Raw genomic sequence first — 27,229 nt, 5'->3', positions numbered from 1 at the left:
GGTTGTGGACGTGCATTAGGGCACGGGGGGCCAGAACATCAGCTGGGGGCAAAGCGGTCCTCAGAGGAGCTTTGCTGGGTTGGAGCAGCAGGGAGATCTCGCTTGCTGATGGCGTCCGGCTGAGCTCTCAATTGCAAACCCCACCTCCGTGCTGGAAACCGTTTACTGGTGGCCAGTGGCTTGCACTGGACTGACGAAGCCGTGACTTCCCAGTGTCGCTTCGCTTCCCCACGCAGGGAGCATTTGCGGCACAGCCCCTCTGTGACCCGGTGTTTCTGGGGGATGACTTGCATCATGGGACGAGGTGGTGAGGGGCAGAAATGAGCTTGAAACCTTTGGGGCCGGATTCTGAGTTGCTTCGGGTCATCTTTTCAATGGGTGGAAAGCCAGTTAAAAGGAGGATATTAGCATGAGGATTTCCCACCGGATTTGCACTGGTGGGGAGCGTATTTGGTTTGTTGAGGGCCTAGCTTTATCTGGCAGGGAGCAGGGTCCGGAGGGGTTGCCCCGCGGCCCGCAGGAGGAATGGGAGCATCCGTTCCTGAGGATGCTTTTGGATGAAATGTCTCTTGCCTGGTTGCCCCTGGTTACAGGCAGCCGGACTCGATAATGCAGGCAGTCCCTCCCAAATCCGTGCATTTCCCACTGCTGCACGGTCCCCAGAGACCGTAGTTTCATCTCCGCTCGTTGCTCAGCCGAGCCGCCGATGTGACCATCCACCCCTCTTCTGCAGGCGAAGGCCACCTCGCCTCTCCCACGCAGCGTCCCCGTGCACGCAGCATATGAAGCTGCACGCACCGGTTGCTTGGTGCTCGGGGGCTTCCCGGTCAGATTTGCCGAGCTGCCAAAGCAGTGGATGATTTTCTTTCCTCCTGGACATGCTTCTGCGGCCCTGAACAGCAAGTTGCATCAGTACCAGAGAAGAGTTTGAACCAGAGCCCTGCACTAACCCTCCCCACCCCCGCTAGCTGAGAGGGGTTTGTTATAAAAAAAAACCCCCAAACATGCTCAGCCCTCGGATCGTTATGTCTCCATAGAAACTGCGGGATCCATATCTGCCTCCTGCAGCTCAGCGGGGAGTTTACAGAAGCAGCGAGGTCTCGGTGGGGGCATGTGATGGGAGCGGGAGGCACCAGGAGCAGGACTTGGTGGTTTTAAGCTAAGCAAGAAGGCGCTTTGATGCGACTGTTACACGCAGAAGCTGCTCCCCAGCAGCAATCGGCACGAGCTGCGCTCGCCTGCCTCGAGTGATCAGACGAGAATCGATCTGGCGAGCAGATCCCGCGCACGCTGAAGAGGAACCATCCTTAACCAGAGGGAGCTTTGATTTTTTTGGGGGCTCTTCCTAGCATCCGGTGAAGCACTGGCTATATTCAATATGCCGCCGTGCCCCAATTCTGCTCGCTGGCAAAGAACGGTGCGGGACTCGCGTCTGCCACCTGCTTTGCGCATCCCCTTCCCCTCCGGCCACGAATCATTTTTAAGCCCCCGTCTCCCAAGCCGGAGCTCTCTTCAGACAGGTTAGCCCTTCTTTCAGTGTCTCTCTCTGACTTTTCTTTAGCGCTGGGTATGTTTGTGCTGCAACAAGTCGTGTTGGGGTTGCAGGCACCCTTGGCGGGGCCGAAGGGGAACGCTCTGAGGCCCGGGGACCCTGCTCTGCAAACTGAATAAGTTTCTACTCGTGTCTGAGCTTTTAAACACAAATCAGCTGGTGGTGCTGATCCAAAGTCAGGGGGAGGCTTTGCTCCTATCCCCCATGTCCAGGAAAGCCGGTGGCTATGCTCCCGGTGACTTCCGGGGCTCAGGATGAAGCCCTCCGCACTCGTGTTATTTAATCTGTTCCAAGGCAGAGTTTCAGGTCTCCAGCCCTCCTCTGCTTGTCACGTCCTTGGGCCTGACGCCAGATCCCTGCTGCTTTGCTGGGTTGGAAGCAGCTCTCCAATACAGTGGCAGCTTTTTTGGCTGGGCCTGCACCTGGGATGTTGTACTAGCTGCTTTGTCAGGCGTGGGAGATGCACTGAGATGTGGCTCAGTGCAGCATCCAGAGGCTGAGTTTCTCTTGCTTTTTTTTTTTTTTGCTATATACAATCCTTTTTTTGCTATATACAACCTTTTTTTTTTGGCTATATACAATCCTTTTTTTTTGCTATATACAATCTTTTTTCCCCTATATACAATCCTTTTTTTTCTCTATATACAATCCTTTTTTCCCCCCTATATACAATCCTTTTTTTTTCCATTGCTGGTTCTCTCTGGGGTTCAGTAAAAGGGAAACCAGCTTGATAAAGAGCGGAGGCCGAACCTTGAGTCCCCTGAAAGTGGAAGAGGGGCTGGAGAGCTTCGTGTAGCTCCTTGGACAGCCATCCCTTACGGTTCAGGTGTAACATCTTGGACCCTAGCCACAATCCGGCCAGGTGCTGGGCACCTTATCCTTTCCTCCCAACTCTCCCCGGCTTCAACGCAGGATAAGTAGCCGACATCACGGTGCTGACTTGACTCCCTGTTTCTGACTGTCGCACAACGCTACGGGGTGTTGCACTCAGGAGGCGTGCACTGAAGTGTACGCGTGTAAGTACAAATTTAGGGGCTAGGAATACTCTTTGTTACCAGCCGCTCGGCTGTGAACAAGACGCAGCAGTGACAAGTGCTAAGGTCAGGAGGAAAAATCAGAAATCCAGAGGAGCAGCAGGAAGCGGGGAAAAAAGAAATGGAAATGGTTGAGCGCCGGAGAAACCCGCTGCCCGTCTCGATCAGAAATGAACGTGCGCGACAGCTCTGCACGGAGCAGGGGGCACGGAGCAAGCGGAGGGCTCTCACTTCCTGGGCTGCGGAGGTCCATTAGCGGTGTGTACTTTGATGATTAGCTGGAGTCCCCGGCTGAATACTGAGCTGGTGTTTAGAGAGCTCAGGGGGGCTGGCAGCTGCCTGGGTTTTTAATTCAGTAAATTTCCAGAACTGGCACGCCACGGGGTCACCCGCAGATGCCTGATTAGGAGGCTGCAAAGCAACAGGCTCAGCGGGTGGGTCAGAAAGTGCCCATCGTAGGGCCGTGGCTGGGCAAGGAGAGATGGAGCAAGGGTGGGGGCAGAGAGAGGGGGAGAGAGCATGTGCATGTGCACCGTTAAAGGACACCTTTTGCAGGTGCTGAAATACAGTGGGATAATGGGTGCGCCGCAGATGCTGGGGGTGTGGGAACGATATAAGCATCATATCATTCCCATGTGATATGAGCACACACGTGTGTGTGTGTGTGTGTGTGTGTGTTGGGGAGAAAGAGGACGATGCACATGGCTATGGGGGGGTCACAGAGGGCACATCTGGCCCGCTTTCTTTTCTCCATGGCTCTCAGAAGAAGCCGAAGGCCGTTGAGCTGGTCACATCCAGGCTCCCTGGATCTTCAGGCATAATCATTGTCTTCTGGATCCTTTGTTGTGTGGCCTGTTCCCATCCATCCTCAAACCTTGGGCTCCCCTGACTGTCCTTCGCCCTTTCCTAGCCATCGCTGCAGGTTCTTATACCCTCTTACTGGGGTAGTTGTCCGCTTTCTTGCTTGCCATCCTTTCCCCCTCGTTGACTTGGGTGTTTGCTGCCATACAGAGGCAGTATTTTTTATGTGACAAGGCCTCTGAAGCCTCACAACACCAGAAAATCAGCGGTATTAATTCTGCAGCTCCAAGCATGTAAGCTGCAGTCGTGTCATTTCAAAGAGCGGAGTCCGGTTGTAGCACAGCGTAGCTCCTTCTCGGATACGGTGAACTTTTAAGGTGCAAGCGAAGGGGGAAAGACACCCAAAGGATGTTATACCTGTTAAGCACGGCTGCCCGAGAATCGTTGCATTGGTCTGTTGATGACGAAGGAAGGGCGTAAAACGCGGGGCCAGGACGCACGGTTGTAAGATCAGCGGAGCTCCGTTTCGAGTCAGTTGGGCTAATTGCTATATTGCTACGTATGCTAATTGCTATATATGCACGAGGATCCGACTCTTTGAGCCCTTCCAACGCCTAAGGAGTTAGCACTTAGAGGCAGTATTTTACAAGGAAGACATCTCCTTTGGTTGTGTCTTCCTTATGGAGCCCAAAGACTTTTCCCACTGCAGCAGCTCGCAGTGCGAGGCACGGCACCTTTCCAGCAGCTTAATGAGAGATGTTCACCGCCACCGTGCGTGAGGTCGCAGCTTACACCCGAGGTCTGAATTCCTCGGTGCGTTTCCGCATGGCATCCTGAAATTACATCCCAGCTCGGGATCGTTCTTCTCACCATCCACGCTCCAGGCGGGGGGTGTCCTCAAAGCCAGAGCTAATCCAAGCCCGCCGGCGTCCCTTGGGAAAGGGGAACCGTCACCTTCCCTTGCTCGTTACCACGAACCAGGAGGCAGAGAACAGCCCCGACGGAGGCTACGAATCCTTTCACCCAGGGAGAGAACCGGAGCTTGGCGATGGGGATGAGCCGGACAAGGCTTTTTTCCGAATAAATGGCATCACTAAATAGATTTTTAATCCTCTCCCCCCCTTGCATCATTAGCTGCCTAATTTACATGCACAGAGCCGACAGTTGCAAATGATCCTAATTAGCTGCGTACATGTTCACCGGGCTAAGCTGCATGCATGGGGCCAGCCACCTGCCAGGCTCAAGATTGGCAGTGGTGGACCCAGGACATGCTGCTGGATCCTTGAAGGCTCTGGTGAAAGGGAGAAACTGGCCAGCTTTGCACTGAACAGGCAGACTTGGGCTTCAGAAACCCGTGGGTTCGAGTCCATTCCTGTAGGAAGCAACAGCATCCCAGCGCTCTTCAGTAGGCATAAAATAGTCCATAACCACCCTTCTTTGCATACTGCACTATGGGGGGAGCTAAGTCTTGCCTTAATGAGCTCCAGTCAAAGGTCACAGCTTAAAAAAGGGCCTTGCGTTTCCTTCTCCCATGCAGGAAAATCCCGTGGATTAACTTCTACGCTCAGGTCCAGCATGACAAAGAACAGGAAATGATCGGGTCCGTCAGCCAAAGCGAAAACCCCCCCAAAATCACTCTGGGTGAATTCACTGACCCCGAAGAGCTAATGGACAAAGAGCTGGACACGCGGGTTTTAGGTAAGGGGTTGCAGCCTGCTGGGGCCTCTTCCCAAGCGGTGCTTGATGCGAAGCGTGCGCTGAATCCCGCGGGGGCTGGCGGTCCGTATTGCCAGGGTCCAGGAAGGCAAGTGGCCGAGGACCTGGACGTCACGGTAGGGCATGAGCAAACCGGGCAGCCGCCCGGGGCCCGGACAGAAAGAGGGCCCCAAAATAATAATAATCGGACAACGAAAAACAAACCCAACTATCATTATCTCCGGCAAAGGGGGACCCAATACTAAAAGTTCATCCGGGGCCGCCTGGAGTCTAGGTGCCGATGGTAGGGGCAAGACAGCCATGTCTGGGGTTGAGAAGCATCTCCCTCCAAAGCATCTTAGCAAGAAACTCGGCTGGCTTTGCATGTTTTTCCAAAGTTTTCCGGCTTGTTCCATACTGGGGACCCCCCTTCCGTCTGCTCGTGACCTCCCTACAATATGTGATGACTTAAGAGCATTGTGACTTCTTTCTTCACGTGCCACCCCCGGGGGACGACCCAGTTAGACTTCATGAAGGGGACCCAGCTGCCTGATATTGCAGTGAATGTGGGGTCCATCGTCCCACACTTTTAGGTCCTTCTGAGCTGTCTCCCAGTGACTTGCACGTGGAGACTGCGGATGCGTGCGTGTTTCCTGACCCTCTTTCTCCCCTGCTTGTCTCCTCCAGGAAGCATCTCGACAATTGCTAACAGCGAAAGCACAAAGGAAATCCCCAACTGCACTAGCGTTTAATACTGAGGATCCACTTGGTCTACAGCATTTCTGACTTTTTATTTGTAATTATTATTATTGTTATAATTATTATTATTGAAAAAAAATTATATGTCATTATTATTTGGGAGGGAGGCGGGGGGACGGGTCTTTTGTTTACCAGGGCCACATTCATAAACGGAAGGGGACACTTAGTGCTGGGGAAACTCCCACTGGTTAAAAATAAAAGGCTAAGGGATTCGAATGCCCGGTTCACATTCAGGTGAATGGGAATCAGGTACCTAAATCTCTTAGGTGGATTGGAAATCCTTACCCGAAGTGTTACAGGGAAACGGTCCGACCCCGTACTCAGTGGCGAAGCAGCCGCCTTGTCCTACCAGCATCGGGCCCAGACGCCGGATCCGATGCTGCAGCACACCGAGCCCCCTCCCTCTCGTCTCACCGGTGCGGGCAGGATTAGATCTGCCACTGTTCACCTCTGCCGTCTTTTAAACGATGGGCTAAAAAGAAACCTGAAAAGCAAGATCAGACGGCGAGCAGGAGGAAGGCACGTCTAGGTTTATGAATGAGGCCCTCCCCCCCTGTGCATGTTAATAGCAAGGATGCAGACGACCTACTGTAGATAATGACAATGTACATAGCTTTTTATTTCTTGGGAAATAATTTAATGTTTAGTAAAAGAAAAGTTTAACGAAAAAGAACGACAAACCACACATACACCCCCCCCCACACGTGCACACCCACACACGTGCCAACCAACCAAGGACCCACAGCAAGCTCTTGTGCGACACGTGGGTTCACAATGTGTTTCAGTTGTCTGCCAGGCTTCCAGCGCTGCATATAAATGACACGATGGTTTTTCTTTTTTCCTTCACTGGAAGACATGTATTGTAATTTTTGAAGAGGGGGAGCAATGTTAGGAGGGTGTGAGGTTTTCACCGCGATTTTTCTCACCTTTTCATCCACATCACTAAAGCAAAACCGCCATCCTCTGTCATCCAGTAGTGACTCTCACAAGAGACCATCGTAGAGATGAAGAGAAAGGAGCGTCAACGTACTTGGAGTTCATCCTGGGTTTGAATAAGGTGTCAAAACCCAGCCTAAGTCCTGTGCCGTCTCGTAACAGCGGGCCAGATTCTGATTCCTCACACTCCCCCTTCCATAAGTAACGTCGCCGAAGTTACACGCATGGAGTAAAGTGCTCTCCAGCAGGGGGAAGAGCATGAGAAGCTGGCCATCCTGTTGAGAGGCATGTCATTGGGGCTCAGGGCCTCAGGATTAAGGCTGTCTGGAAACCGCATCAGAAATCTGGCCAAACCTCTTGACCTTCAATATTAAGACACCCTTCTTACACACAGTCCAGCACATCTGCTAGCCCCGCAGTCTGTAAAAGCCACAACGACCCCTCCTCATGAGTGGTGCATCCTGCTCAGAGATGGGAACATTAAAAAACCAGGTGATTGTAAGGTGGAAACATCTCAGAGGATTTCAGGGCCTTCTGATGTGTTCAGTCAAGGTTGAGGATCATCACCCACACAGCGTAATGAGGAGCACGTGGGTTATTTTCACCCATCCATACTGGAGTTGAGATGCTGAAACTGGGCCTGGTTCTGCAAGGTACTGAATGGGAGGTCAAATGGGACCGGGAGGTCCTGAGCCCTTTTCAGGAGTTGCTGTGCTCTTGCCTGGTGATGGAAAGCCAAGAGGGGCTCTCCTCCTAAGGCACGGGTCCACCTCTGAGCATCCCCAGAGGTCTGTACACTTAAAGGCAGGGATCCAGTTCATCTGCCATGATTAGAAGAAGGATGATAAACAGCACAGGCTTTTTTTTTAAAGGAAACTGGAGGCGTTATTAGCAACCTGCCCAAGACTCAAAGTGCCTCTATCTGTTACAGACTGGACACCACCACAACCTGGGCTCTGCTAATGAGGTGAGAAGTCACTGACACCTGGGTTTGTTTTGTAGGGAGCAAGACCAAATCCGATTTTCTCTGTAGAAAAGATGGAGCAATTAGTTTAAACAGTCAAACAAATGGTTACAAAGCCAAAATCTAGGAAAATGTTGTTTGTGTGAGACACTAAAGCAAAGCAAGCTCAGCTCCACGTGTCTCAGTGCTTTCTGATCCTGCTCTTAAAGCACCCAACATCCTTCTCATTGGTTTAAAAATAATTCCCTTAGGTTTAAAAATAACCCCCTTCCCACACTTCCTCTTCTGCGCTCATCCCTGATGCAAGCTGGAGACGGATAACTGTGTTTTCCTCCCTGACCTTGCATTTCCATCCATCACGGGTGCATACGCCGGTTCTCTCACCGTATCCTTTATATTGAAACACCAACGTATTATACTGTAATGGCCCAATCTGCTGATAACAGAGTTACTGCAGGGCTACGGCATCCCTTCTTGGTGTGTGGGCGTTGGTTCATAAAAGGTGTTCCTGCTGGCGCGGAGCTGGACCGAGGTTTGCTCCAAATTCTCCTTAAGTGGCATTTTGCTGTAGTAAGGGTTTGAGGGGCTGCTTCTGTGAGCTGCTAGACAGAGCGGGCTGAGAAGTAGTCTACCCCCACATCAGTAAGCAATTCATTCGGTTTGCCGTGGATTATTCCCCCCCGCCCCCCATACACAAACCATTGATGTTTTCCCAGGTTTTTCACCGAAATTGCTTTATGTTCTCATTCATTCGAGTCAAACCAAAATCAGTTTTTCACTTTCAGGGCCCCGTGCCCTGCTCTCTACCTTACTTCCCCCTGGTATCTTGTAGGGTTGGGAAGGGTAGGCAGAAGGGAAAAGATCTGCCAGTCAAGAAAGCAAGTATCTTTTTAGCAGAGAGATGCCTCATTGCAGTGAAAAAAACAGCAATATTTCAAACCAGGCAGGTGTCTGTCACCAGAAAACACCGAGTCGTTTAATAAGCTATTTCTTTTTGGTTTAGAAATACAGATGGAAACATTTTGGCAGGTGCTTCTGCTAAACAAACCTCATCTTTCATTGCCTTATTAGTCACACTGGGTCTAATTTCAAAGCCCACTGAAGTCCACGGGGGTTTCTCAGTGAGCTTTGGATCATGCCTGGAGGTGTCTCACCACATTGGGCCCTAAGTACAGATGGAAGGATTTGGCCTTTTCCCTGTTAAGTACATTGATGGGGAAGAGCATAGAGGTGTCTGACCCCCATCTTATGTACCGTGGTCTTGTAAATTCATGGAGAGTCAAAGCTGTCCGGGTTGGTCCCTTTGTTCCAAAAATACATGACCCATGCACTTTGTAGGCAAATAAAGGAAAATAATAGGTAATTTTTTGTGTCTCCCTTTCCCTTAGCAGTGTGATTCCCTTGTGACGGACACTGCTGAGGCAAAGAGAAAGAAATGAACACCGTTATATTAGTCATAATATAAAATCATAGAAAAGAGGGCTGGGAAAGACCTCAGGCGGCCATCTAGTCCATCTTCATGCCCCCCCAAGGAAGGATCAATTGTAGCTACATCTACAGAAATAATACAGAAGATTACGGGCCCTGCTGCATTCCCTGTGGCCCACTGTGACCATATTTTGGGCATATAAAGCATGACTGTGGTTTTTCCTTATGTGGTCACCAGCTCTATATCACCCCTCCTTCTTAGGCCCTTATGGAGGAGGTGTGAGGGCAAAGGGGCAAAGCCAGAAAACTCACGTACTCCAGCAATCCAGGGCTGCAGCCACCATAAATTAGAGCAACCTTCAGGTTGCTCTAAATTGCTCTAAGAGTCCCAGTTAGTCCTAGGATTAGGCAATACAAAGATGGCCTAAATCCACAGTTCCTACTTAGTCCTGGCATTGGGAAATAAGTTGGCATTAATCTACAGACTCTCCTGTAGCACCAGCTTGGTTGAGCCCAAGGATCCAGCCCAAAATCCTCCGTGCTCTTTCCGAGCTGTTGGAAGAGCATCAGTCTCACACATCTTTCCTGTTTTAAGGCTGAAATGGGGCAGACAATTGCAATACTTGTATTAAACACAGTAAAACAGCAAATGCATGAATCATATATATATACATATATATATATATACTGTTCTTGGTTTTATTGTTCCATTTGAATATTTCTACTGTAAAAAAAGGCAGTGGTTTTGAAATTGTTGAAAATAAATGTATTTTTGTACATCGGAGCTACCCACGGCTGCTCTGTTGGTCCTCGTCCTTCTTGTCTTACGTGCAAGCACAGTGTCTGCATCTGCTCGTGCCTCAGATACTAACACAAGAGGCCCAATGTTTGCTCTAGAAGAGTATTTATTAACCCATGGGTGGTGATCCCTTGAGGGAACCATACCAACCATAGAAAACCAGGGTTGGAAGGGACCTGAGAGGTCACGTCGAGTCCAACCCAGCCCCAGCTAGATCATCCCAGCCAAGGATTTGTCTACCTGGGTCTTAAAATTGGATATTTGCAGCCAACCTCCTCCAGAAATCCTGTAGGTTGTGGAATCTCCATTGTTGAAGGTTTTTAACTTTGGTGGGGCTATTTTTTGGTTGTCCCACAGATCACTGGGCCACTACATTTTGGGAGGCCAATGGTGCTATGCTCTGGCAGCAGCATGGAGGGCTCCTGTCTAGGGTTTTTCCACAACCATCCAGAGTGATGGACTTCGGTGGACCAGAAACATATTATGATCCAAAGCCAAACTGCTAATGCAGCATGACTTTCCGAGAGCGAATAGTTTGTAGCTTTCCAGGCTACCCCCCGCCCCCAATATTGGGGAAGCAGGGAGATAATTTTTACTACTATGTACCTTTGTGCTATGTATGTTTAGGTGAACAAGGCAGAAGATCCTTCATGTTATCCATCCGCCTCATCAGGCAGCCACGCTCCATTGTGCGTGTGTAAAGATGCTCTATAACAGGGGTGACAAACTCCCCCAGCCCCCCCCCGCCAAGGCTGGGTTTGGACTCCCCATGCAATGGATCCCATAATGTCCAGGTGAACAAAAATTTTGGAAGGGGGGGTAGTGCAGTCTTTGCTTGCTCCGCTGCCTCTGACACGCATGGTCAATGAGGCTGTGTCTTGGATTTAGATCATTCCTATCCCGTCTGCCAGCCCCACGGGTCACACAACATGGCTCCGAGAGCCGAATCCATAAATTTAACACCCCTACACTATAACGATCAACCAAGCATCATTCACACCCGGTACTACCGCAAACAGAAAGCCCGCTCCGGATCGGCATGCTACAACAGAGCAGAGACGAGGCGCGACTTCAGCTGGATTTTCCCTCTGCCTTCTCTTACGTTGGCTCGTGGCTCTCCCCAGTGAAGTGCTACCTCGGTTAAGCATTATCAAAGCACCATTGCGCTGCTGACCTAGTACTGTAATACGTCGCAGGAGTGCTAGTCTCCCATCACGGATCCCGGTGCTACATCACTAGACCGACAGCTGACAGGACCCAAGGTCCCACGAGACACAACTCTTCTGCAAGGTCTGATTTTCCTTTAAGGAGGCTGGCTTGGGCGATGGAGGGGGTGGAAACCTGACTGCAAGCGATGCAGAGCTGCCACTGATCTTGCAAAGCCTTAAACATCTAAAACATACATGCTCTTGGCGTTGGTGCTAAAATTAACCAAGCAGCTGATGTTTCCATGATGGACCCCCCCCCCACTCCTTGGCGGTGAGTTTATCTTGGATCATGGAGGAGAGGGGAGCTCTCTCAGCTCAAGCTCATTCATCAGAGATACGGTGTGCAACGCAAACATGCAGGATGCGTGCGGGAGAGAGCGAGAGCGAAAGAAAGAAAAATTGCTCCAATAAGATTTGTCACCCACGAAACAAAACAGAGCGTTCCCAATTCCAGAGGATTCATTGCCGGCAGGTCCCGGGTAGCTATAATTTTCAATGCAGTTGCGCAGACGCTTTGCAGAGAGGAGGGGGCAGGGGAGAGAGCTCTGCCCTCAATAAATACAAAGGGAACTGCCTTTGGGAGGGGAGTTGAATTGCAGGCGTAAACCAAGATTAAGCCACAGCAAAGTCCCTCCAGATACACACCAGCACGCACGGTCCCGTGAAGAGGAGCGTCATGCCCGCTGCAAGAATGGAATAAATCCCTTTTGGTGCCATGCTGGGCCCGGCAGCTATTTTCAGAGCCCATTTTTAGGGTAATAAAATACAATCAGGGAAGGAAGGAAGGAAGGGAAGAAGGTGGCTGTTTATGACATGGAATAAAAATGTTTTCTTGAAGCAGGGTTTCAAAGCCGTGCTGGTCCCAAACCCAGAAGTGAAGCATTGTAGAAACCAAATGTAAGGTCTTATAGGTGCCATTTTAGCCCACCTCTTAGCCACCGTAAAAAGATGACATTAATCCCCAGGATTTGCACTTCCTATGAGCAATCCAACCTGCCTGCAGCAGGGGCGGCACGCATCACGTCCTGGGCACGTCTCCAAAAAAGCCCTGTACCTGCCCAAGCTGCCTGGGCAAGACACGCGGAGGGAGGCCAGTGGGGCCCAGGGGCCAGCTGGGCCCCGGCTGTCGAGTGGCATCAAGGTTTGGGTGGTCGCCCTCGCACTTCTCAGCAGAGCCTAAAGCAGATGGGAAACTTTAACATTAAAACCTGAGGTGCCCTCAGACTTCAGCCGCCGCCGGGGTGAGATGGCAGCTGGGCGGAGGGGTTTCCAGACAATAATTTGGGACTCGGATGCCTCAATCCTACGCCAAAAGTTCCCAAATCCTTTCTTGTACCTAGTAATCATCACGACACGCTCACACTCTTGTAGTCATCTTGGCTACTTTAACATATGATTTTTTTTACCGTGACATTAGCCCATGAAATAATTCCCCAGGATCCATAAAAATTGAAAGGCTAGGGACAGATTGTCTCTCCATCCAAACATCACTCCCAATTTTCAACTGGCCACTTTTCATTTCAGTGTAAAAACACGGGTTATTGTTTCACAGACAGCCGTGGCTCAACATGCCATGGCCAAAAACAGCATCTCTCTGCCCGGGGCTTGCAGGATGCACAAAATGCCCATGAAAGACAGTGGTGCCCTGCACTTTTATAAGATGCCAGGGGGCTGTCAATGAAAACCCTCCATTTTATAGAGGATGGGCCAAAGTCTCAGCCTGGCCTTCACCTTCTCCTACGCTTCAGTAACAGTCAGGCCCCACTGTGGCCCAGTATTTTTTTAAAATAAAAGCATGGGAAGACACACACCTCCCCCTCCTGCTCCTGCCAACAAAAACCGAGAGTTTGTAAAAGGCAGTGCCAAGTCAGAGCTGTTTCTCTGGCGTGTTCCCGAAGCCCCTCGGACGCCTACGCCACGGATGCTCCTGCTCTTTCGAGCCACCCGTTGCCACTTCAGGCTGAGCGAAGGGCAGTGGAAACGACCTCCATGGTGGGCAGCCCTGTAAATGGTAACAGGTCGCGGCTGGAAGGAGAGGCTGGTATTTAAAATAAATAACTCCCGCGTTTTCTTGTGCGCCGCTCACACAGCTCCAGCTGAAGCAGCAAAATGTTAAATAAAGAAATGCAAGGGAGCATCCAACGAGGGGAGCGGCAAGCTGGCTGAGATAAAATAAGGCCGAGCGCCCGGAGCTCGAGGCGACACCGGGGGTTGGCGTACGGCTTGGGCTGCTCTTTAAGCACGGGCTTGGTCTGCTTAGGAGAGCCACGGGGCCCAGAGGCAGCAGCGTGGCAAGATACATGCATCTTGCTCAGTAGGCAGGGCCACCAACGAGCTTTGCCACCGCTGCCGATTCCCGCAGCCGCCGAATTGGCACCGACATCCCGACGCACGTGCCGCACGGGCTGGGTGAGATGGCCAGATCCAGCCTGCAGGCCAGAGGTTGCCAATCCCTGGCCGAGGGGATTCATCCCAGCCCTTATGTTTCTACCGGTAAGAAGAGAAGGAACGAAGCGAAGCCAGAGCGGGTGGCCAAACGGGTCATAATGCTTCAGTCCTGTAAAATTAGTGAGAACCAGGCTTTCTTCTCACATACCTGTGCATACCTCGCGGTGGGACCGTATCCATGCACATTCGTGTTCGCCAACACGCCCAACGTCCTCGAGAACCAGCCCAAGGTCCTCAAGAGCACATAGCAGGTATGGCCTGGGCTTTATGGGGCAGTGAAAACTGGGTATACAGATAGTTGCCTCTGTGCAAGGTCTTCTAAGCTTAAAAAAGGGCCCAGGACGTGCCCAACAGGGCCACTGAGGCAAGCCCAGGGTGTGTTTGCCCAGTTAAGATCAAGTAGCCCAAAACGGAGCAAAAATCTGACACGCCGGCAAGGCGCTTAACCTCTCCCTACCGACCTTTATTTTCCACCTCTCTCAAGCATTTCCTGCACGTTTGCAGTCCAATTAGCACCCAGTTAATTAGACACATGCACATGCTCACAGTGGGGGATGTTTCTAAACGTGCCCTGGTCATTGGCACAACCAGCGTCTTGCAGCGACTGCCGGGGACGGTGACACGCTGGGTATGGCTGCAAGGCACTAATGGCGCACGCTGAGCTAAAGCTTCTCATCCCCCGCCCCAGGTTCACAGGTTTGGCTCAGACATTTATTTAACTGCTCATAGTCTGGATCAAGATTGAGGCGCTATTTGTTAAAGATATGCAGATCCACATTTTCAGAGATCTTTGAGCAACAAATTCCCACAGGAATAAGGCAAGTCAGAATTAGCTGCCTAAAGACCTCTGAAAATCAGGGTTTTTCATCCATCTTTATTTCCAGGCAATTTTCAACCAAAAAATTAACCCTATCTGAACTTGGTCAGCTTGATCACCGAGGTTTTATCACTGATATTTAAAGGTGGAGAATGAGAGGCCTGGGGTTTATCATAGAAAATTTGTGTTGGGAGGGACCTCGGGAGGGCACATCTAGTTCAACCCCCTGCTCAAACCAGCCCCAGCCCCGGCTACATCATCCCAGCCAAGACTTTGTCCACCTGGGTCTTCAAAACCTCCAAGGGTGGAGACTGCACCACCTCTCTGGGTGACCCGTTTCAGTGCTTCACCACCCTCCTTGTGTGAAAGTTTTCCCTAATATGCAACCTCAACTTCCCTTGCTGCAGCCTGAGCCCATTGCTCCTTGTCCTGTCGTTTGCCCCCACTGAGACCAGTCCAGCTCCATCCTCTTTGCAACCCCCGGCAGGGAGGTGAAGGCTGCTCTTCAATCCCCCTCGGTCTTCTCTTCTCCAGACTAAATCAGCCCAGGTCCCTCAGCCTCTCCTCACCAGTCCTGTCCCCCAGCCCCACAGCCATTTTCATCACCCTCCACAGGACTCTTTCCAGTGTGTCCATATCCTTTCAGCACTGGGGGGCCCAGAACTGGACGCAGGACTCCAGATGTGGCCTCACCGGTGCCAAATAAGGGGAATAATCACTTCCCTTGCCTGCTGGAAACACACCTACCCATGCAGCCCAGCATGCTGGTGGCCTTTTTGGCACCGCGGGCGCACTGCTGGCTCCTGTTCAGCTCCTAGTCCCCTGCCCCCCCAGGTCCTTGTCTGCAGAGCTGCTGCCCAGGCCGTCACCCCCCAGCCTGCACCCATGCAGGGGATTGTTCTGTCCTACGTGCAGGACCTTGCACTTCTCCTTATTGAACCAGATGAAATTTCTTTTGGTTTGATCCTTCAATTTTGTCGAGGTTCAGGACAGTCTCAATTAGTGTATCCCCTAGCATGAGCTCGACGCCATTGTGGCTGGGTGGACAGGGAGATGGCAGAAGAAGCTATGAACCAGGCTCCATTTTGGCTGAAGTTTGGATCTGAACTAGGTTCCAGGTGCTGGCATTATCCTGTTTCTACTTTTTAAATCAGAGCTAATGACTGCTCACAAACAGCAACTATCACAATAATTATTAACCCTCCAGCCAGTTAGATGACTGAATTGGCTTCATGGGTCCTAGCCTTCTGTGGTTTACAGATCTATATTATCGTGTCACCAGCTCAGCGTCAGGCTCTTCGCTTGCGGGGAGCCAGACTCACCACACACGACACCTCTCCCCAGTGCCCAACAGAGAGATACCATCATACCTGCCAGAAAACCAGAGACTGCCCAGGTCAACGCAGCTGTAATTTCCTGAGGCGAGCCGGCCAAGACACTCACTGACATTCACCCTTCAAATGTAGTGCTAATTGGATGAACTATTACAGATGCAACCACCGGCTTCTCACTTCTTGACATTTCCCAGCCACCATCTGGGTCCTGACACAGCCAAGTTCACCACTTATTTCTATTTCTGTTTCTTTGCCTCCACCACACTTCTCCTTTCAGTCTAGATTAAGGGTAACACTCCGGTTGTGGGCTGGTAAATTAGCCAATTAAAGCCAGTGTCGTCTTCGTTTTGCTTTATCAGGCAGCAAGGAGGTTTAGCAGTCACCCTCTTCTCGCCTTGCTCTTCTTATCTGGAGCACGGCATGAAACAGCTCGAGGGAAAGAAACTGTAATTGCGGTTCTCTTGCTCTGTCTGTCCTTATTTACACATACATTGTCCTCCCGGTCCCTACTGCGGTTTGTACGCAACGGGCATGTCTACACATGTACATTTACTGTGCAGTAACCAAAACTACTGTGCAGTATGTGATTGCATCTACACGTACATGCCCATACTGTGCAGTAACTCCGGTGACTTACACCAACTTGAGCATAAATTTGATACCTTCATCATGCAGGTATCAAATTTACACCCGATTAGTTACTGTGCAGTAGTGCATGTGTAACAGTAACATTGCACAGTAACATTGTGTGTGTAGATGGACTTGGGACTAATTTTTGACCACACACAGCATTAATGCACTTTACTGTGCAATAAGTGGGAATAGGCTGGCATCTGCATGTGCATGCATTAATTTATAGCACAGTAAATTTAAGCTGGTGTAAATGCACATGTAGACACAGTCAAAGAATCAGTTAGTCTCTGCTCCACCATAAGACCTTAAAGGGTTTTTAGATATGAGCACTCTGCTCCTGATCCTACCTGAATACCTCAGAGGGTCTGGTTTCAGCTTGTAGCACTTCCATCCTCAAGACCAGGAGATTGTTCAGGCTTCAAGTCCTATCCCAAGATTTTGCTTTGCACCTCGTACAAATGGGGCCATGGGACACTGCAGTTCAACTGAGCTGTTCTCTACATGCAGCCACAGGAAAGCCGACTCCAGCCCAGAGGGCGCATCTACACAAGACATTTACTGTGCATTAGCCTAATAACACTGCGCAGTAGGCTATTAGCATGGTTTGTGCGGTGCGGAGTGTTATTAGGCTAATGCACAGTAAGTGTCGCTAACTACCCGTGACGCACCGGCGCTACCGTGCAGTAACTCTAGGTACTGCTCATTTAGTTAGTACTTTATAAAGCAAGTACTACACTAAATGTGCAGTATCTAAGGTGCATTAATGAACATGCAGACGTGCCCAGGGAGATTAAGGTGTAAACTGCTTAAAACATTCTTTTTTGGGCGGGGGGAGCAACCTTTGGCCTGAAGTTTGGCCCCACAGTGCCTCCGTATCCCCCTGACTTCTTTTCCTCTGGTTATAAAGCACCAGTCCTCAAGATATCTGAGATACTTTCCATCTCACCTGGCACCATCCAATAAGTGGAGTGATCTCAGGGCTGTTCCCATGTCTTGCTCTCACAGATACTTCCTTGGTGGTAATATGCCACCAGGTTTTATCCTATTGATAGTAGCTGTGGAGCACTCCCATCCCACCAGCCATTACTCCACAGGCATCCAGTAATCACAGAAACACAGAGAAGCAGGGCTAGGAGGGATCCCTGCAGGTCATCTAGTCCAACCCCCCACCTGAGGCAGGATCACCCCTATCCAAACCTAAACAAATCCATAATCTAACCTCTTAGTAAAACTACTGTCAACCCTGACACAACACAAGACATAACAACATTTTACAGAAGCAGAAAGTTGACTGTTGTGGTCCCCCTGCTTTACCTGTGGCAGGTTAGGATGCAACAGAGGCTTACAAGATTGCAGATAGAGGGCCATGTCCCTTGGCTAGAGAGGAAAATCCATATACTCCTCTGCTCCAGGGCTAGGCTGGGATCTGACCATGGGGTAAAATTCCTTCGTGACCCCAAATATGAAGACTGGTCTAACCCAAGATCCTCTATCCAGGAACCAGAAGGAGCATTGGCACAACCCAGTCACAATCCCCAGCTTTGGCTGCAGCCATCACCCAATGCCTCTGAGGGGAAAAAGAAACCTGATGCATGTGTGAGAATGGGAGCGGGGACAGGATTCCCTCCCAGCCACATGCAGCAACCAGCAAAACACGTAGGGATAGCTATGCCTGGATCATCTCTCACCAGTGGCTGTCCAGCTTCTTCTTGAACACCTCCAGTGATGGGGAGCCCGTAAGCTCCCCAGGCATATATCCCACCGCTTCACTCTTCTAATAGGACAAGCACGTTGTAGCCAGGCTGTCCCCAGATAGGTGCCCCCCATCCTAGATCTGCTAATGCACACCGAACCTGGAAACACGCTGATGAGGCCAGTCTGGCATGCCCCTCTATAGCTGCTCTTGAGACCTTGGTCTCCTATGGGATGTAGAGCAACCACTCCCACCCACAATGTGCCCCGTCTACACCTGATGTTTCTCTACAAACGTTCCAGAAACCACAAGACAAAAGTCATGCGCTGATAGCAGCAGGTTGGGAGGACTGGGGAATGGTAATTATGCGGAGAGGAAGTACTACAACAGGGAGATGAGGATCAAGCGCTGTAGTTGTTTCCTTCCTACTACCTCATCTACCAAGCCTCTAGCTTGCTTACTTGGAAAACAAGAGCCCTCCACTTCAAGCACTACGTTTCTCTGCCCTTCCTTACGCTTACGGCTTTGTTATCAATGGAGCTCTCTCTGCCCTGATGTCCCTGAACCTTTCATCTGAAGGAAGGGCAGGTAGGGGATTCAATTAATCTGTCAACTCTGCAGCTCCGTGGGACACATTTCTACATCTCAACCTGTCTGCTGCATCTCCTTGCCAGAGAAGATGCAACTTCCCATCACCTTCTGCCTCACAGCAGGCAGAAGGGGCCTATTCTCTGAAGGAAATCAGGTGCATAGGTCCATGCAGCCCCAGTGGCTCAGCATGGTTCAGGGACAACAGTTTCTACAGCCAGTGGCACACCTACAGCCAGACCACCTACAGCCGGACACCGAAGCCAGGATCAAGCGAATGCCTATTCACCCATAGCAAGAAGCCTTGGTTGCTCTTCCACTGCACCCCTCCACAGATGCATAACGTCCCTTGAGCTCACTAGGCACCTAAATACCTTGAACCGTTAGCCCCAAAGCAGGCTTAGACTGTGTGTTTATCACAGGATGGTCACCCCCCACCCTGCTTTCTTTGTGCATTAGAAGACTTCGGGCAACATTAGATGGCTCAGCAGGTTAGTCAGGGGGCATGGGTGCCTGCTACCCCTCTGGATCACCCAGTCTGCCCCAGACTAATAGCAATCAGAAGACTTTGCCATCTGAATCCTTTCCTGTGAACGATGTGATATCACTGCTAAAGCCAACTTTGGCTTTGGGGCCTAGTAAAATAGTCAAATGTTACAACTGAACTGGAGGGAGGCAGCCAGCTTATCACAGGTGACCAAGGACTGACTGGCATGCTCCCCCGTTCTCCTAGAAGTACACCTCCATGTTGGGATTAGTGCACTGCACTGGGGACGTCTCTCCTTGGTCCCAATGGTTTACGACCCTCAATGTTAAAGCACAAAGCAACGAACTGAGGTCTGGCTGCTTACCCTGCCTTGCAAGGCCAGATCAATGGGACTTTATTTCTATGGGTCCAGCTATTTAAAGGACAGATTTCTCCACCTTTGCCTTAGTCCTTTGATTTCAGTGTTTTTGATGGAGGGCTTCAATTCCCCAGAGGCCAGCCTCCAACACAGGATGTTTGTACAGAAGAAACAAAGGGAATCGGGATGAATGTGTTTTCCCACTGGGTTTCCTTGCCTTTTTGGGAGACACGCAGTAGCCAAGCATAGTCCTGATCTGAAGCCATCAAGAGAGCAAGAACCCATCACTTCCCATCGTACACGGTCCTAATGGTTTACGACCCTCAATGTTAAAAAAAAACCCACGTGCCTTAATTTCAATTTGCATTTGGTTAGCTTGAACTCCAGCAATTATTCCAGTATATACCACCATCCTCTTACGATGACGCTAACCCTAGGACAGTGACCTGAAAGCCTCACCCTAATTTAATCCAAACATGTTCCCCCAACCTCAGGCTGCACTCCACTATTCCCTCTAGCTTCCCGAGGTTTTAATGTTTCAGGCCTCGCATGTACAACAACTGTTGTCTCTTCCTCTCTCTCTCTCCCCAGACTTGTTCGGGAAACAAATAAAACCTGATGTTTACACCTGTTCTTTCTGTTGCCTCTCTAAAGAGAAGCAACAATAACCAATAAGTTTTACAAGGCCAGAATTAGGAATGAAACGGGGAAGGCAAAAAGCAGCCCACGCGGATTCATTTTTTATGTAGTGAGAAATGCCTCGCAGCGAACTGGAACCATTCTTCTTGGATGAATTCCTCATCTTCTTTATAAGGAGGAGCACAAAGAGGATGAGGGTTTGTTTTTTTTTTACGATAGCCTATCATTAACATCTCTATTACATCTAATATCCCAGCAATCTAGCAGCCATGGGAAAAAAATAAATCTTTAAGTGCAATCAAGGAGACTTGGGGGAAGTGTCTTTTTTTAGGAGGGATTTTTATTTTGAGCTATAAGATTCTTTACCCCCCCCCCCCAAAGTGTGCACGTCCCCCTCCCCAGCCTCCCTTTCTTCAAGGAAAAAGAAATGGAAGAATACGACAAGGATTAAAATGAAAAAGGATCCGGAATCATTTTGACTGAGAGGGAAGAAATATTTGTACATTATTCATCGTACCCTGGGTTATTCATCAAAAGTTTCATTCTTCAACTAAAGTCTTTTCCTTATCTTAAAGCCACTGACATGAATATATATCACCAAGTTAAAAAGACTGAATTACACTTCTCCTGCTGCTGCTCAGATTCATGGAAGCTCAAAGCCCAGGCTGGTCCCTAGGTGTACCGAGCCAGTGCATTTTATGATTTTCGGAGAACAACGCTAACAGGGTTTGTCTCTTCATTGTGATACGGAGATGATTGAAAATGTGCCACCGTATCACTTGATAAAAGACTTTTGCCAAAAAGGAGAGCAGCTTTGTCATTTGAGAACATTACCCATGGGGCTTTAGAGACCTACTTGACAGTGAGTGCTCCGGCAGCCCCTTTTATATTTTAAACAAAAAAAATAAAATAAAAAAGGAGAAAAGCAAAATGTTCTCCAGTGTCTGCAGCTAAGCGCCTGGCACTGGAGAGAAGGAACAAGACAAGGTGCATATATACAGAAGGCCTGATCTGTAGCCTCTGCCGGCAAACTTGGATCGTGGCTGCTTTTTAACCACAGACCTCAGTGCCCCCGAACCCGGAGGCCCACGATGAGCTCTGTGCTACCGTAGCTACGCTACTCTCTGGTCAGGCGGAGAGCAGACCTACGAGCAGCCGGCACTCCCAGCCTAGGGACAGACATTGCACATAAACCGGATGAAGTGATCAGAAGCTGGTTTCAACCTGCAACACAACAGAAGTTCAGTGCATCTAAACCAGTTTTAAAATGGCTGAAACTGGTTTAAGATAAACCTGGTCGAATGTAGCATCGGACTTAACTGATTTGGGTCAAACCAGTTTATGCAATGTCTGTCCCAGACCCCGCCCACAGTGCTGAGCCTGCTTCCCCACCCCAGCGCAGCTACCCTGGATGCTGGTAATGGGTATAGGGCAGGTAAGTTGTCCCCTGCACCGCTGCACCAGGGTGACCAGGATTCAGCCTGCCTCTAGCAATTCACTGACACACAATTAAAGGATCCAAGGAAAATAAAGCCTATGTCTCCTGATTACTGTGGTTTTTTCAATAGCCTAGAGATGAGCTCCTCATCCTCACAACATCTTCTTTGAAGCATCGGACTGGCCAAAAGGAGCCCTGAACCATTGGTGGAGACGTGTAAGGCTGCCTCAAATGCAAGCCCAGGGGTAGCAGGGCTGGATGGGGACAGATGCTGGGCATACTGCAGCCGACGCAGCACATGCAGTGTGCATGCTGCGATTGAGAGAGGTCTCTGGGGCTGTCCGGATTACGTTGGGGGATCCCAGGATCAGAGGAGCATAAAGATGGTGTTACCCAGTACACACCATAGTCTGTGCTGCCCATGTGCCTGAGGCTATGCTGATACGGGGTGGACTGACCCCTGGAAGGTGGCTGAGAGATGGGCCCTACCCACTGGTGTCCAGGCCCACAAACCAGGCAGGGTGGGTGGCTCAGGAACGTGCCTGAGTGGTCCCAAACGTCTGCCTCGCAGCCTATTTTAATATGGCGAGACCCTTCGTGCTGTCCCTGGGTGGACGCTCACAATCGCTCTAGTGTGCTCCCAGGCTTCAGAGGCCAGGATACAATCTCACTCGGAGGGTTTTTCCTGAATCTAACCGGGAGGCATTTTCTGTAACCCCACAGGGCGTTTGCAGCTGCGTGGATGCAAACGGCCATGTAAAAGCATAGGATGAACCTGGTCTTAGACCAAACGCTATCACTTACCCCTTGTCCAGGCGCAGTTTGCTTGTACAGCCCACATGCCGACTCTTCGCTTTTCCTAGCCATTTATTTCTAATGCTTCATGCCAGCATCGTTCTTGCTAGCTGCAGAGGAGGTGCTCGGGTCGCCCGCTCAGCTCTGCGTCTCACTCCATAGCAAGCGGGGGGTAGATGAACAGCGCCCGGCCATCGACCACGCTGCAGCAATGTGTGTTTGACGGGAAAGTGGAAAGCTCCAATTTGAGCAGGGCTGAGCTACGACTCGCCCAGAGCACGTGGCCGTAACCAGACGCGAGGGGCAATCTTACTTAGCCCACCTGCTAGCTCTGCTCAGCAAAGCAGGTCAGTTTTCATGCCAAATAGTTCAAAATGGACCTGGTTTCTTGGGACCCTTTGAAAGGGCCTGAACGCAGCCTTCTTTTTTTGAACTGATGGTTTTGCTACAGCATAAGAGGACCAACAACAGTGTGGGCCTGTATTGCCCCAATACGTCCATCTAATGCAGCTGTACATTTTCCCCTCTGTTATTTCTGGGTTAGGAAAAAGACATCTGGTTTTCAAACTCAACCTCAGCGCCACCAAAAACCCCTCCCCTGGGTTTTCTAGTTCCTGGGATTTTTTTTTATTTTTATTTTTTGTTTGTTTCAAGAGGATGGAAACATTTTCTTTTTTAAATCCCCAGGGAACTAGCGATCCCAAGAAAATTTAACCACCGCACCATCGTGTTTCTGAAGAGAAATACACTCCCCGGTTTTGTTTCTGCTCGGCGATTGTCCTTGTCACTTCCCTAACGGCAGGGGCGGATTGTAGGATCATAGAAAAGCAGGGCTGGAAGGGCCTGACGAAGGAGGGCACTGTCAATGTCTTGCCATTGCAAGGACAGAGAGTAATTGTTAAATATGCTTAAGAGATCCAGGGAAGAGGACCAGGCCTCCCACTACAGAAGGCAACCGTCCCCGCTAAAAAACAAAACTCACAGTTTGCACTGCTCTGATGGTGAGCCTAAATTCCTTCTTGATGTCAAATAAGTCTGACCCTAAGCAAAGGAGCAAGACCCTCTAAGCCAAGGAAAGCTTGTTTTTTTTAAGTCCCAGAAGGAGCACTTGCACCTAACCAGCGTGAAGTCATGCAGCAATAGTGGGGTGGCAGGGGGCAAGAAGCTGAACAGGAGCCAGCAGCGCGCCCGTGGTGCCACGAAGGCTACTGGCATCCCGGGCTGCATCGGGAGGAGCGGTGCCCACAGACGGAGGGACGTGATGCTTCCCCTCTGGGGGAGGCCACATCTGGAGTCCTGTGTCCAGCTGTGGGCCCGTTACAGAAAGGATGTGGAAACTGGAGAGAGTCTCTTCTATAGAAGCTGGGGCTATGGGGCAGGAGAGAGTGAATGTGGCTCTCTAGGTAATCACCTACAGCGGGTGAGGAGACGCAGGTCGATGTGCATGCTCCAGTGGCATGAAGTCAGAGCGGTGCACCTTGGGAGTGGCAGGGATGCAAGCCAGCCCTTGGCTTATCTACTGAATCAGCCAATGGACGGGCTCATGGGACAGGATGCCCCGATTTGACCGTGCTCCCTGCTGGTGCTCTAAACTCCTTCCACATGGGATAACTTGACTGTAAGGAGCAAATTATCCTCAGGAATGGGCTGCTCTTCAGCGCAATAGGCCTGTCGCGGACAAACAGCTCAGGTCCATCAGCTCTTACGTGCTCACCGAATCCCATGCAACCGAGGCGGCACGCTCCATCCGGCACGCCGAAGTCAAAGAGGCAGCGAGACGTGACGCCTTCACTCCCACCGGCCAATTTCTGAACCTCTGCCCTGAGCAGCAGGGTCAATGCAAGCTACAGCTCTGCTAGCGGGATATTATTTAAACAATTCAATAAATGCAGGGAGGGATTCAGAGGTATATTTTAAGCCGCTCACAGGCAATGTCTAAGACCCTAAAGATGCAACTCGGAAAGCTCCTGGTAAAAAAACAATTTATATGTTTTCTCTCCTGCTGTTTCAAAGTAAAGACGTGCTTATATGTTGGAAGGTCACTGGTAATAACAACGGGGGGCAAAAGTCATCTGCTGAGGTATAAAAGGAGTCAGTGAAATCCTAGCATCTGTTAAAATTTCAGGGCTAGAGTCGTAGCTGGTGTAAGCCAGCGCGGCGCCTTTGACTTGCACAGACTCCCCGTGGGGCTGCACTGATTTACATCAGCTGGATCCGACCCACGAGTCTCACAACACCCGACACAAAAGCCAAAGCAGGGAACTGCCTTTGTTTCACACGGGACCACTTTTGCTTTCTTCCGCTCTGAACCCCGCGCCCCGGTCTTTCCACACGAGCCCAGCTTTCTTGAAAACGGTCGGATTTTAATGGGAACATCTGGATAGCGAGTGGAAGCCTGATTTCTCCTTCTCCCGCTAGGAAATGCTCGGCGCATACTTGAAGAGCTTGGCCTTCTGTTTTTTTCCTCCCCTCCAAGCAAAGGAAGAGCCGAATCATTACCTGACACTACAAGCGGCGCTCTTCAGCGAACCGGCGAGCAAAGGTGGAACCCGCCAGCCGTGACTTCTAAGCCTTCCCTGTAATTAAAAGTTTTCTACTGTATACTCGTGCTCGCTGATTAAAATGTAGCTGTCCTTCCCGCTGTTCAATTTGTGCTAATTAGGCAGTACCTGCACACAGTATACCCGGCAACTCGACACCCACAAGGTGGGGAATTTCCTTTTAATAAGTACAGACGCACGGATTAGACTAGCTCCGGCAGCAAATACCGGGCTGGAGACGCAGAGCGTTAAAGAAGTGCGAAAACCGAAAGCCCGGATTGCAATGTTGCGCGGAGTTATGTGGTGTTAGCGTTGATCCGCTCTTAATCCCGCTGTCTCGCAAGCTTTCGTTGGGTGGATCTCGGTTGCTTTCCCTCTCCTTCCAGACTTGATTATTCATTCTCCTGTTCTTCTTCACTACGAGAGGGAAGAGACTGAGCCGTGACGACGCAGGGAGAGAGCAAACGGAGCACCCTCTCCTGGGCCCCGGCGGGTGTAACCCTCGCATATTAGTGAGCAGATTTCACAAAATGATCATTGTGAGCTGCAAATATGCACCTAACCAAGCTGACCCTAACTCTGTCCCTCACCTGCTAAGGATTCAGAGCCAAAATAGTCCAGCGGTCATTTTTATTTATTTTTTTAATAGTGAGAATTTGCTGCAAAAGGCATTCAAATGCCACGGCTGAACATTACACCGCTGACGGAAATGCACAGATACGCAGTTTGCATTAGTTTAGCGCCTGTAGGCCCAAGACAAGACTAGGACCTCCCCTGCGCAAGGCGCTGTACATGCCCCAAAAGAACTCACACTGCCCACGGTCATCCCCGGTGTTGGGGGGAACAAGACGCGGATAATGCTCTATCCACTGGACATATTGCCTCTGAGCAATCATAGTTGCATAGCCGTCAGGGGCTGGAAGGGACCTTACAGAAGTTTTGCCTTATGCCTTGTCTGAATCCAGCATCTGATGCTGTTTAAATCCTGGCTTCTCCCCTTGTCAGTAGATCTGAGGTACGCATCTCCAACCCACCTCCAGCCACACTCTCGGGAGCGTCCTACTGGTAGTGATGAGACCGAAGGCAAGGGGTAGGACTCAAAGGGTTAACAGGCTCGCCCATCTACTGAGAAATTATAGGCGATTCCTGCAGCCGTACAGGGCAAGAAATTCCCCAGAATATATTACGACTCTACGGCCAGCTGTGGTTGCTCAGTGACGCCCATCAACTCATGGCTCTGGGCTCTTGCAAAAATACAGATCACGACACAGGGTTTCCCTCCAGGACAGGCGCTCCCTCGACTGGGATCCTACTCGATCCACGCAAGACGGACAGCCCTGTTTTTAACCCCACGGCTTTTACGGCATGACTATGTTTCACTCCCTCGGGACGCTGAGTAACAGCGAGAGTAAGAGGGAGTAACGGTGCAATCTCCCGGTGCTGAGTCTGGCATGAATAAGAGCCAGGAGGAGAGGAAAAATAGCAGCACGATGCCCCCTAGGGTCAAAGCATTAAATATTCCTGCTCAAGTGAAACGGGATGAATTTCTGGATGGGGTTATATGAGCAATGCTGGTCACGAGGGAGACCCAGGAGCTCCGACCAGTCCTATGCCCTAGGGAAAGGCCTGCCTAAACCCAAGGGCCGTGCCAACTGCATGCCCCTTCCCCTGCTTTTCCCAGCCCGTTTCGGATTCCCCAGTCTACAAGCCGGAGCCGAGCGTAAAATAAAACCCAGCAGCCCGCCTTTGCTCAGGCTGCCAGTCGGTCTCATCCCACCCCTTCTGCCGGCTCCGCGTGCTTTGCAATCATGAGAGCCCACCACCGGCCCAGACAAGCACAGATGACGGATGTCTTGATCCGCACGCACCGGCTCTGGATCTGACAAGCAGGGGGAGAAACCCCCCCCCCCCCACACACAAAGCCAGTGCCGAATATCCCCTGCAGCTGTTAATTACTCCGGCAGGACATGCAGATGTTCACAGGGAATTCATCTCGTGGCTCCTCGGCTGCTGCTGTTCCTACCGTCTCCTCTCCCTTCCCCTCCCCAAAATCCTGGAGCAAGCACTGTCTGCCTCTCCCCCTCCCGCTACCTCCTGCCCAGCCCTCTCTTGGCCTCCTCTCTTCTCCCTAGTCCGTCATGGTTGAATCTCTTGGGTTCAGATGTAAGAAGCCAAATAAAGATACTCAGCAAGTCCCGCTGAAGTCTTTGGGATCAAGGGGATTTGGCGGGTTGAGCCCTTTTGAACACCGGGCTAACTCCAGCTTGGATATGCAGCAGAGAT

General features: G+C 50.6%; 1 protein-coding gene across 2 annotated transcripts in view; it reads left to right on the top strand.

The window, feature by feature from the left end:
- SORCS3 (sortilin related VPS10 domain containing receptor 3) overlaps window positions 1-9,946 on the top strand; it is a 432,841-nt gene extending 422,895 nt beyond the window's left edge. For both annotated transcript variants that reach the window (XM_090057528.1, XM_090057527.1), the window contains exons 26-27: window positions 4,925-5,085; window positions 5,770-9,946. In XM_090057528.1, the coding sequence (XP_089913654.1) occupies window positions 4,925-5,085; window positions 5,770-5,834 (226 nt within the window). In that variant the 3' untranslated portion in view covers window positions 5,835-9,946. The remainder of the gene's footprint in view (window positions 1-4,924; window positions 5,086-5,769) is intronic.
- Window positions 9,947-27,229: the final 17,283 nt, after the last annotated feature.

This window comes from Crocodylus siamensis, chromosome 7, assembly GCF_052110815.1.
Source record: "Crocodylus siamensis isolate JL-2025a chromosome 7, ASM5211081v1, whole genome shotgun sequence".
Lineage (NCBI taxonomy): Eukaryota > Metazoa > Chordata > Crocodylia > Crocodylidae > Crocodylus > Crocodylus siamensis.
Note: the sequence above shows the minus strand (reverse complement) of the source record. Positions and strands in the feature narration are given on the sequence as shown.